Source organism: Hirundo rustica, chromosome 10 (genome assembly GCF_015227805.2).
Source record: "Hirundo rustica isolate bHirRus1 chromosome 10, bHirRus1.pri.v3, whole genome shotgun sequence".
In the NCBI taxonomy this organism is placed as follows: domain Eukaryota; kingdom Metazoa; phylum Chordata; class Aves; order Passeriformes; family Hirundinidae; genus Hirundo; species Hirundo rustica.
In genome coordinates, this window is record NC_053459.1 from 1,339,636 (window position 1) to 1,351,668 (window position 12,033).

The 12,033-nt window shown below is 38.8% G+C and overlaps 1 protein-coding gene across 6 annotated transcripts in view; it reads left to right on the plus strand.

Moving 5' to 3' along the window:
• Positions 1 to 12,033, plus strand: part of PER2 (period circadian regulator 2) — a 46,286-nt gene that overhangs the window by 18,896 nt on the left and 15,357 nt on the right. For all 6 annotated transcript variants that reach the window (XM_058421891.1, XM_040073800.1, XM_040073802.1 and 3 more), the window contains 6 exons: positions 1,784 to 1,938; positions 2,444 to 2,565; positions 4,084 to 4,285; positions 5,847 to 5,898; positions 7,254 to 7,396; positions 7,593 to 7,671. In XM_058421891.1, coding sequence (XP_058277874.1) covers positions 1,784 to 1,938; positions 2,444 to 2,565; positions 4,084 to 4,285; positions 5,847 to 5,898; positions 7,254 to 7,396; positions 7,593 to 7,671 — 753 coding nt within the window. The remainder of the gene's footprint in view (positions 1 to 1,783; positions 1,939 to 2,443; positions 2,566 to 4,083; positions 4,286 to 5,846; positions 5,899 to 7,253; positions 7,397 to 7,592; positions 7,672 to 12,033) is intronic.

Here is a 12,033-nt window from a genome sequence, read left to right on the forward strand (position 1 = left end):
TCTGATAAACTACTTATCTTTGTAGGCTTACTCTTTGATTCAGACTACTGGGGTTTGCATTCAGTATCAGTGCCAGCCAACTCTAGTTTGATATCTGTAGGTACCTTTCCAGTTTGCTGTCCACAAAAACAAAATGAAAAGCTCATATCTTTATAGAACTTGATTTATCTGTCCTCTGCAAGTCACACCTTCCCTGTGGCTGGCTGCCTGCTGTGCCTGATGCTCCTGCTCTCTGGAAAAAACATTTTGGAGTTGTGTAACTTACTTTCCAAGAATGTCCATCTTCCATATTTGCTGCTGCCATAGGCTAATTTGGAAAGGTTTTTTGTCCTTGCAAAATAGTCTGACCACTCTCATGAAGCCATACTCTTGAGAGTACAAACCAGCAGTATGCTCAGTTATTTCATAATCTTTGCACTCTCTCTTTTTCCGTACTGCCAGCATGAAGGGTTCTTCTGTGAACCTCTGTTAACAAAGCCCTGTGTGATTGCAGCAGTCCAAACTGTCAAGCCACATTGTACACATGATTTTAATACACAGCATGTACACGTTTCCCAAGGGAACGCTATAGTCTTTTGTTTGATCCCTTGCCATTATTTCTTGGTAAAAAATGACCAGTGAGTAAACGAATGCTGTGTTTCTCACAGTGCGTGGTAATGGAAGCAAGAACAATGTGTATTCTCTCGTACTGCTTCGTCACTTCGCAAGCATTTTTGGTAAAATACACCCAGCACCTGTCAGATGATTTATCTACCTTTTCAAGCTATTAAACCTTCCCAGAAAAATGTTCACAAATCCACTTGAAAATTCCTTGGCAGCTGAAGCCGCTTTTCTGACCATTTTGGTCAGGCAGGGCGGTTGCCGGGACTGTTGTTTCTACAGCACTGCCCAGGGTAACTTCTTAGGGATTATCAGCCATGACAATCAGGTGGTAAGAGAAGACCTTCCTTTGGAAGGGAAAAAAAAATTCAGGAAGTTTTAAAAACAGCTCTATAATCCTTTTGATCATTGTGAATGATCAGCTTTTAAAATCTCCAATGTGAAAGACCAGGTGATGTATCATTTTAACTCCTTCCTACCCATCTGCCTTCTGTTTTTGCTACCTTTTCCCTCACTTCCCTCACCCCCCTTCCTCTTCCTTTTGCTTGTGTCAGCACCTTTCAATAATGGGGAGAGGTATCAGGAACTGTAAAGGAAGGTGATAACTTTCTGATGTTGGTGCTGATAATCTCTCTAGTTTGTCCTTCTCCAATGAGACAGCTCTTCTGAACATGCACCTGAGACCTGTGAATACAGCTTCTGTCTCCAGCCTCCTCTGATTCTTTTCCATACAAATTTAGTCAGTTTCCTTATTTAATGTATTGCCATGCTTAGCTGGGTTATGTTATTCAAAGGATTTCTCCATTTGTTTTGTTAATTTGATGCTCTTAAGAGAGCATGCTTGAATGGACCTCCTGCTTCTCTCCTTTAAAGTCGATGAACACTAAAAAGGGAGGAAGGGGACTGTGGCAAAGGAGAAAAAAAAGAAATTTGGTTGTGCTTGGGCATATGTACTGTTGCAAATGCAGAGTACATTTTACAGTCACACTCCAGATGGTGGTAAATGGTCATGTAAGAATGTCCATAAGTTCTGGAAGCTGATGCTGAGTACTGGCAAAGTTAATGAGGCTTAGTGATACAAACTGACATGGATGACAAGTTCCAGAGTACCTTTGGGCTTCTCTGAGGATGATGTGTCACTTCAAGCATTCAAGTGATGTGTTTTTTGTTTTTCATCTTACAGTAGTGAGCAGTCCACTAAAGCCAAAACACAAAAGGAATTGCTGAAAACACTGCAGGAGCTGAAAGCTCACCTTCCTTCTGAGAAGAGAGTCAAAGGCAAATCCAGTGTCCTAACAACGTTGAAATATGCCCTGAAAAGCATTAAACAAGTTAAAGGTAATAAAGTGTGATAATGCCAATGTGGCTAAAGCGAAACTTTCAAAATAGGAATTTAAATAAACATAGCTCTATGCAGAAAGCTGTATTATGGCTGAAAACCTTTCTAAACAGATATTTTCATGTTCTTCCTATTTGTTGGCTTTGTTAACTTTTGTTCCTTTGGGAGCTGAAGCAATTCTCTAGAGGCTTGATATTTTGCTGCTGTTTGGTTGAGCCAGAAAGTGGATTTGAAAACAGTTTACAATTTCATACTGTTCGAACTGTCAGACTAAAATACGTGACCATTCACGTATGGGTAGATTAAGATGTGTACATTTATTTGAGTTACTGATGAGGAAGCTCTACCAGGGAAAATGATGTATTTGGAATAGTGCCTAGATTTCCCAACTGCCAACTTCCCAACTTCTGCGTTTATGCCAAAAAATAATTTTGCCATTTACTGCCTCTGGGCTAGGTATTTATTGATAATCCTGATTATAAATTGTTTGTTGTTCTCATGTAGCCAATGAGGAATATTACCAGTTGTTGATGATTAATGAATCCCAACCTGCTGGTCTCAATGTATCATCTTACACAGTGGAAGAAGTGGAGACTATAACCTCAGAATACATCATGAAAAATGCGGTGAGTACGGTGCCCTGAGTCTCAGTGTGTATTGAAAATGTTTCCTGGAACTGGAATTCTCAGGCATGCCTTCTTGCAAGGGAAGGGTTGGTAGCTGGGCCAGAAAGCTGCCTTTTGCCTTCCAGGACGTGTTGAGAAACTCTGAGCCTTTTCAGACTTTGCAGACTTGTTTCTGTCGGTTAGGTGGGAAATAAGTAGGCTTGAACTCCTGATCCTCTGAATTGTACCTTGTGCCTGGAGATGGTGGTGTGAAACATCTCTCTGTCCATTTGATACAAAGCAATGAGAGACATTATTTTTTTTCATTTCAGTGCACTTGCAAAAGTTGGAGAGTTAACTTTTTCCAAATTTTAGTCGAGGCACGTGGTGAATCACTTCAACTTATTCTTATAACTAGAGGTTATTTGATGTTTCACCAGTTCTTTTGTTAGTGTGACTGAAGAGTGACAAAAGTATTGGGATCACTGTGTTCCTTTTCTGTGGGATTTGTCTGGTCTTTGCAACTGGTGTGTGCTTTCTTTGGGGTCCAGCGATGCTGTGTTCTCATAGAGATAAGAACAGCTAGGACCATCACTGTAGTTCTAGCAGTAAAATGATAACCTGAATGATTCTTTAAATTATACTTATTTCCATATTACTAGTATTTTAGGAATAAGTTATGGAGTCTTCAAAAAATAATAGCATCTAAGTGTCTTAGACTACCTTCTACTATTTTTTGAACTGTAACCTCTGTTTGAATATATGAAGTCTCTAAAACAAGAACTTGGTGGGGGATGTTCCATAGCTTGATGTAGGTGGGTTTTCTTGAACCTATGAATAGTAAAGGCTGCCCACAAGGTGAAATAAATAGGAAGGGTAGAGCACAACTGAGAAATTCAGCCAAACGTCATAAACATTGTTCAATTCCCGTGAATATCCGTTTGTGAAAGCAGAGTTCTGCTGGCAGCACTTCAGTTCATGTGCAGCATTTGTGAACGGAGCACTAAAGGTTGTGACGCAGGGAGCTCCTCTGAGGCAGGGAGAGAAGCAATACAAATGTGTGGGGCTTCTTCCCACCTCTGTACTCATTGTATTTATCAAGTGGTTTAGAGCCCCTTTTCACTTTGTGTGGATGGACCAACTAACACAAACAGCCTTTCAAAAACACCTGAATTTCATAAATGTAAATCATGTCTGTAACAAGCACAGGAAAAATGTGAAGTTATATAGCTGGAAGGTCATTAATTCTTAATATGTAAATTCATTCTGCATCACAGAACTGTAGACAATGATATTTAGGGCTTGTAACCCAGTTCATAGTATTGTATTATTCTTACTACATAATTGAAAAATATTCTGTCTGTGTCTACTTGATGAGCAGATTCGTAGTGTTGAGCATCATCTGTAATAAAATTAAATTTCCTTGATTCTCATTTTGAACTTACTATTGTTTTTATATCTTCAATGTTTTCTCAGAAATATATATTGCACTGAAGAATGTTTCAAACTGTCTAAATAATTTGAGACTTTTGTTTTTAGGATATGTTTGCTGTAGCTGTTTCTTTGATAACTGGGAAAATTTTGTACATCTCTGATCAAGCTGCTTCTATTCTTCGCTGCAAGAGGGGTTATTTTAAAAATGCCAAATTTGTGGAGTTCTTGGCACCCCAGGATGTCAGTGTGTTCTATACTTCTACCACCCCCTACAGATTACCATCATGGAACATTTGCAATAGAGCTGGTGAGTGGTCTCAGCAGCAGATACTTCTCTGACCTTCTCTCAGTCACACAAATGCAAATACTTGCCCTGATTTTGAATGTCCTTCCATCCTTCCCCATCCCTTTTTGAGGATGTAGCACAGGGGCATTGTTAGAACACCTCTGAACAGCTCCAGATGTACAAATCTATTCCATAAATCAGCAGGACTTGTCTGTTGGTTAAAAGTCTTCTCAATGTCATTATTTATCAGTTCTCATTCCCCTTTCAGCCAGGTGATGAATGAAAACAAAGTAGGAATTAGTTGCTGAATGGAGAATTTACTTTCCACTTGTACTAGCAATCAAATGGAAACAAGTTTTCTTCACATTTTCTCTTCCTCAAATATAAAGGGGGCAATACTCTGTCTCCTTCCTTTTAAAATGGTTATCATTCTAATACTGGACACCTGGATTATGATGTAGAAAAAGGTATTTCAGCTGTCATCACTGTGCACTCACCAAGTGTAATCACAGCCCTCTTCTAGCCTTAGAAAAATTATATTGGGCATAATTAATGGTGAAGGATCAGATATCTCAGGGCACTTGATATTTGTTTGTGGTTGGATTGTTTTATTAACATACCTATAGCTGTTAGTAATGGAGAAATATCTGCCAGCTATTTCAACTAAACACTTGGAATTCAAGGTCTGCTCTTAAATGTTTGAAATTCCAGTCCATTGCATACTAGATCTGTGAATTAAAGCCAGGGTGTGAAACATAATTAATCTGAAAAAATAATTAGCAATGAACATGTGCTAAGCAATGCATACATAAAGCTGGTCCTAAAGACACCTTGTGAGGTCTCTAGTGCAACCTCCATCTCAAAACAAGGTCAGTGGTAAATTATATATAATCCTGATTACTCAGTTATGCAGGAGGTTTTTTTTGTTTTGTTTTCTTGAAACATTTTCTGTAGCTTTATTATGTTTGTGTGTAGGTTCAAATTTAAAAAATACAGTAAGTGGAATTGTGCACACTCTCTCATGTATAGGCTGCCAAACAATATACTATCCAAAATATTGTGCACTGGAGACCTTTGAAATGCCAGAGCTTCCCTTGGAAATCTGTGTGTGGCTACTCTGGAAAAGGAGAGAATTAAGCTTAAAATATGAGAAGTTTTTAGGAAAGAGAGAAGAGGGGTGCTAAGAAGTGTATTTGGTATTTGAGCTGTCCTAGTGTCTTTCTGGGAAAAGGGTCAAATTTTGGGGTTCTAGTTGATCAAACATTTTTGGTCATTGGTATAAAGTACTGTGAAAGAGTTGATAAGAGTAAGCAGCTCAAACTGGACAGCTATTTACATATATTTAAGAAAAAGATTTGATAAACAAGGAGCTGTGATTCACACACCAGCCTCAGAATGTGAGTGATGTTCGGATTTAGTTGCTTATAATGTATATTGTTCATCCAATGCATATGGAGACTTCAGGGAACATAAACTCAAAAAATTGCAGCATTTATTATCTAAGGAAAAAAAATTCTTGTTCTGAATTTCATCATCTTCTAGTAATTTGTAACTTGTTATGAAATATGCTTAATATTTCTAGAGTCCTCAACCCAGGATTGCATGGAAGAGAAATCTTTTTTCTGTCGCATCAGGTAAGACAATATTGTAAAGCTTAGTGTTGTGTTATGAAACCAAGCATTACATAAGTATTTGACTTTTATAAGAACCATATGGTATGTACATTTCATGCTTTTTTATAATGTGATCATAAAGCAAAACATATACACATCCTTAAGTTGATTAACTATAGCAGCTACAGAGAAAACTGAGCTGTTTTCGGGGAGTTCCATCTTGGAAGTTAATCCGTGTGTATATTGACCTTTGTGCCATAAAGGAGGAGATGGTTCAGCATCTCCTCCTGCTCTGCAAAGGCTGTGGTTCCTGTAAACAGAACTGCTCAGCACCTGCTTCAGAGTCTCTTCATTCTAGAAAACCAATGTTTCAAATTTATCTCAGGTATCCCCAGGAAGAGACTCGAGGGTAACTTGACTTGTCTCTTTTGCAGTTAATAGAGGACACAATTCCTTGGTTTGCTTTTCTTCCTTCTTTTCCTGCCCCCAATCCCTCCTCTTTAGGTTTTTGGTGTGTTTTTTAAATTTTTTTTTAATTTTTTTTTTATTTAGGGAAAGCTGGCAACTTTAGTTCATGTTCTTTTTTGTACAGTTTGATTTCTTGGTGCTTACAGCCTCTCAGGCAGCATTTCTGAAACAAAAATAGTGGATCCAATCATTTCATTACTTCTGGAGTAAATAAATACTTATTATTGAGGTGTGAATAAACTTGAAATGAATTGGAGGTAATGCAGAGCCCCAGGGTGTTGCATTGAATGTATTGTAGGAGTGCTGCTGATGTTACTGGAGTTTTTTTTGTCCAGCTAACTCTGGTTTCAAAAGCTCTACTTTGATTAAGCTTCACTGTTACAAAGTTATTACAACTGATTCTTCTTTGGTCACTGTGTGAATGCTTGTTGTTTTCATTACTGTGTTTGCATTCTGGTTAGGCAAACACCTGATACTAAATATTGAGCCTTCAGTCCTTCTAAACTGTAATAAATATTGATTAAAAGATGATCTTTGTGTTAACTGAGGGGATTTCATTAAAAAGTTTTCATTAAAAAACTGTAAATTCATCCCTCTGAAGGACAACAAAGTAACTCAATCTATTAAGTTGAGCTGGGTTTTTCTGTCAGACTTCCATGTAACGCTGTTGTGGATATTTGTGTCAGGCAGTAGAGAGAACAGCACAATCTTCATGGAAGTTGGTATGCAAAGGATACCATCAGGATTAGATTCTCTTCCACCAAAAAAAAAGCAAGTTAAGACCTTGGGTGCTATTTTAGTAGCTAACATGCAGATCTTGTGTCATGAGGGAAATACAGTGGATAAATTAAAATTTTATTTAGCGTAAGGTGAATCTGTTGAAATAATTAACTCTCTTTAATTATTAGTGCGGGAAAGGAGCGTGAAAATGAGATTTGCTATCACCCATTCCGGATGACTCCTTACCTTATCAAAGTGCAAGATCCAGAAATAGCAGAAGACCAGCTTTGCTGTGTATTGCTTGCAGAAAAAGTCCATTCTGGTTATGAAGGTAATCTTTGAGTGCACAAAGACCAGTTTGCTTTTCTAAAAGAACTGTTCAAGCTTTATGAAAGTGGAAGAGAATTGTTCTATTCTCTGTCCTTGCTGATTTCCTAGATGCTCTTGGCCAGAATTTTGGACTGGCAGCCTGAAGTATTATATATGCAAACCCCCCAGTTGCTAATATGCTTTTATTTTTCTCTCAGCTCCCAGAATTCCTCCTGACAAAAGGATTTTTACAACTACACACACCCCGACCTGTTTGTTCCAGGATGTAGATGAAAGGTAACTTAAAAAATTACTTTCCAATTTACTGATGAGCAAGCTATCTAATATCTCTGCAGGATTTAAGGTGTCTATATGCAGTTAGAAAATTATGCAACTACTGAAGAGTGTTTAACCTAAGAAAAGTACATCTCTCCATTTTCACTAAGCATGCAAACACATTACACTGGTATTTAAGTGCCTGCTAACAACTTGGTTTTCCACTTTCCATCCCTCTTGGAAAATTCTGGACATAAGTTCAATCAATGAACCCCTGTTCAAAAGAATTCCTGTGCTGCCAGTTATTACCTGTATGAGACATTAAGGTGTGGATTTTTTGGTTTCTTGAGTTTGATTCAGCAAATCTGCTGCTGTTGCTCTCTGCTGGCCCAGGTACAACTAGAGGTACAGCTTTTCATTACAACATAAGGCCTTTTGAAAAAAAAAGATGCATAAAAACAGTTCAAATTACACTGGCTGAAGACTTCACATTGCTTTGACAGTCTTGTAAGCTGGTTAGAGTAAGTATTTACATTCTAAATTAGAAACCAAAATGCCCCCTGTGATCTTAATGTATATACAAAGACTTAGGAACTGAGGTCTAAACCAGGCTTCCATAGAATCATTTGGGTTGCAAAAGCCCTCTGAGATCATAAAATCCACCACTAAGCCCTGTCCCTAAATGCCTCAGCTGCAAATTTTGAAATACCTCTGGGGATGGTGACTGCACCCCTTCCGTGGGTGGTAGCCTGTTCCTTGACAACCCTTTCCATGAAGAAATGTTTCCTAACAGCCAGTCTAAACCTGTCCTGGGTAACTTGAGGCCATTTCCTCTTGTCCTGTCACTTACTCCCTGGGAGAATCAACCCCTCTCACCCAGTTGGCTATTGTCTGCAAACTGCTGGAGGGTGCTCTCCATCCTCTTGGCCAGATCATGGGTAACGACATTAAACAGCTGCACCAAATCCTGAGCCCTGGGGACTTGACTTGATAAGGGAATTCTTATCTTATCTTATTCTAACTTCTAATTCTAACTTATTCCTGAGTTGAAAGCACTACTTTTCCACTTTCTTGGTATTTTCTTTGTGATGGTTTCTGGTATTTGGGCTGTATATGGCGCTTCATTTTGATACTTATTTTTCTCCTTAGCAGATACTATGTTAGCTACAGTGGTACCATCTCACTGCTGAGATTCTCCATTTGTTTTTAAGCATTCTAAGAATGCTAAAATTTTCTATGTAGGTTGAGATGGGGGGGATGTCTTCAGACAGAGTAGGAGTGTAATGGACAATTTTGAGATTCTGTGGTATTTTTTGGGTGGAAATCTTGTTTCTGAAAAAATATTTCATTCTTGACAAAACCCTTAAATGCAGCAGAAGAGAGAGGGATTGGGGAAAGGAGGTTATTGAGATGTTTGACTAAGATGGAGTCAAGGTAAAAGAGCAGTTTGACTTCTGGGACAGTTTTATCTGTTGAGAGGCAGACGTTGTGCCTAAGTTGAATTCCTGTAGGATAGCGTAATGCTGACAAACTGTTTCTCCATGCTGTGGTTTATACAGTTCCTCTAAACAGCTCAAGTTGATAAAAGAAGTCCTTAATCCACTGTAGTTCTGTCTTCTTCATGGATTTTTCTCTCCTTCATTTCCACACACGCTTCAAGCCAGTTGCAGAGTGTGTTTATCTTTGTAAAGAGGCTGAGGGCATGGTTCAAAGCTTCTGTTCCTCTGTGTATCCACAGCTCAGTGATCTCCAGTAGCCATTTAACAGAAATGGCAAAATTACTGAGCGGAGCAAGTCCGGTAAATCCTTCCCTGTGGATCCTGTGGAAGCTTCTTTCCTGTTAGTCTGATGTTAGCACTTGTTCTCAAATACCATTTTCTAGCACTTCCAATGAAGGTTGATTGCATCTTGGCCTGAAATTAAGACTTTGTGTCATTTATTTCTGTTCTTTTGATTCTGCTTTTGTTTTAGTTGATTTTGTTTTTAATGATTTAACTCCTGAGAGCATTGGCAGCCCGATAAATGTTTACCAAGGCATGCATATGCAGTTTATTACTCTTAAGCTCTCCAGGGTTTGGTGGAATACACAAAGCAAGAGATTGTTAAAGAAAGCAGTCTTAATATTTAAAAATGTGCAACTGAGCACCTGCTGTTGACTGAGCATTGTTCATAACGTAACCCTGAAACTTGTCAAGTTGCTTGACTTGCATAAAATAAAGTTAATTTCTGTAATCAGTACGTGTTCATGGGTTGGAAAAATGCATATTTGTCTGAACTCTGCAGGTGGATCTCTGCACGGAGTATGTTAGGTAAAAATAAATATTTTCTTGAAATTAAATGGATCATTCCTATATGTATGTCTTAATATATTTGATACTTCACGTGTATAATGGGTGTAAGTAAGTAAGTACCCAGTGGAGTGATCTTTCTAAAGTAATTTAAAGCCGTTTTATACGTAACTTAAAATAATAATATGAAGAGACTTCTTATTCATGTTTTCTTGACACTTGAAATGTCATTCTGTATAACACAAACTAAACTTGGCAGCATCTCCTCATCAGCCATTCTTATGCCACACATGTATTTGCATTCATGAAATTAATTTATTAACTTAACCTCTGAATTTTTATGAGTTACTCATTATGAAGAAGCCTCATGGTGCCGTGTTTTTGTCTTATCCCTGGACTCCAACAGTGCCGGGACATCATTCTCAAATACAACATTATATGAGCACAGAGGGGCTGGTTGGAAGGGACTTCTGAAGGTCTTGGTTCCATCCTTTTGCTTGAAATGAAACCTTGCCCAGTCCTGGCTAAGGTCAGCTGTGGTCCTGTCTCAATAATGCCTGAAAACCTTCAGAGACAGAGATTACACAATCTCTATGGGAAACCTGTGTTGCCCTGCTCTGTTAAAACCCTTTTTCTAACATCAAGCATCAGCTTTCCAGACTCCAGTCTGGGACCATGCCCGTAGTTTTATTGTCTGGCACCATCAAGAAAATTTAACTCCATTTCTCTAACTCCTCTTTCCAGCAGTGTGGGAAGCTCCTGGATCATTTTTTAGTTTCCTTTTCATCAGAGCAGGCAAGGCCAGGTCAGTCTTACATTCTAGATCCCTGACTTCCATAAAGCAGGTGGCAAAGAACAGGAAAAGTGCTGAACAAAACCTTCTTATTTGATGAAGTCCTGGCTGAAGTTGTTTGGAGTTGACTAAGATTTTAAAGTCCTCTAGCAGCACAACTTTTCTTACGTGCTTTGAACTTGGCAGCATTTCTAAATGTCAATGCATCAAAGTAATCTGATTTGGTACGAATTCCATGCCAGTTTCTGCTCTGTTGCTTTAGTTCATCCACCAGCTTTGAAGACTATTTATTAAACTAATTGCTTTGATAATAAGGCATTAGTTGCTATCTTCTTTCCCCTCTCAGCCTCTTTGCTGGAAGGCTATGTTTGATGTTTTGGGGGACTGACGTAATCCAGTGGTTGTTGGAAGTGCAGTGTTGAAGGCACTTGCTGCATAATGCTTTTGGGTACCTGCATGATACAGATCCCCTGTGTGGTGCACTGGGGCTGGGCTCTTCATCAAAGCTGTGCAGCTACTCAGATATCTCCCTGCCCCAGGGCCTTGGCAGTGAGTGGGGCTGGGGGGAGGATATACAGCATTTTGAGCTTACAAGATGACTTGCTAGCATATGGCAGCTGAAACATCGACAGTAGTGTTGACTTTGTACAATTTTTTTTCCAAAGCACATGTCATTGGTTAGCCTTCAGGGGGAGGTGCAAAGTGATATTTGTGAACTTTGACTCTTTATCCTTAATGCAAATGCTTGAAGTGATCGATAAAAACTATTTTCTGTTTTGTCACGTAAATTAGTTTTTCACATCACTAGAAGTGGGCATGGATATTCAGGACCATTGCTTTTAATTCTCTGGTTATAATACACTTGCTCCCATGCAGCTCTCGGAGTTGAACTCTTCACCTGCCTGTGAGAAAGTTGTCTTGAGTGCTGGTCAGCTCCCCTGGTGCTAGTTCAGCTGTGGTAATCCTGTGATCCTTAGCCATGGCTCCCAGCCAAGGGATTGGGGTACTATTTACCTTCATGAGAGTTTTACAAGATTAAACTTTATTAATGCTCTTTTAAAATTAGGGTAAGTATTTATCCTCTAAAGTTAGGCAGAAAGGGAAGACAGAACTGCTGTAGCAGACTCCTTGATTTGGTCTAAGCACCATCCCACAAACAAGCCAAGTCCCCTTCACCCTAAGTGGATGACTGTTGTTAACTTGGCACTATTTTTTCACCAGATGTAAACTTAAAATTATTAATTCTCTTCACAGGAAAAACAGCAAAGAAAACTTAAAACATTTTAAACATGAAATATGCAT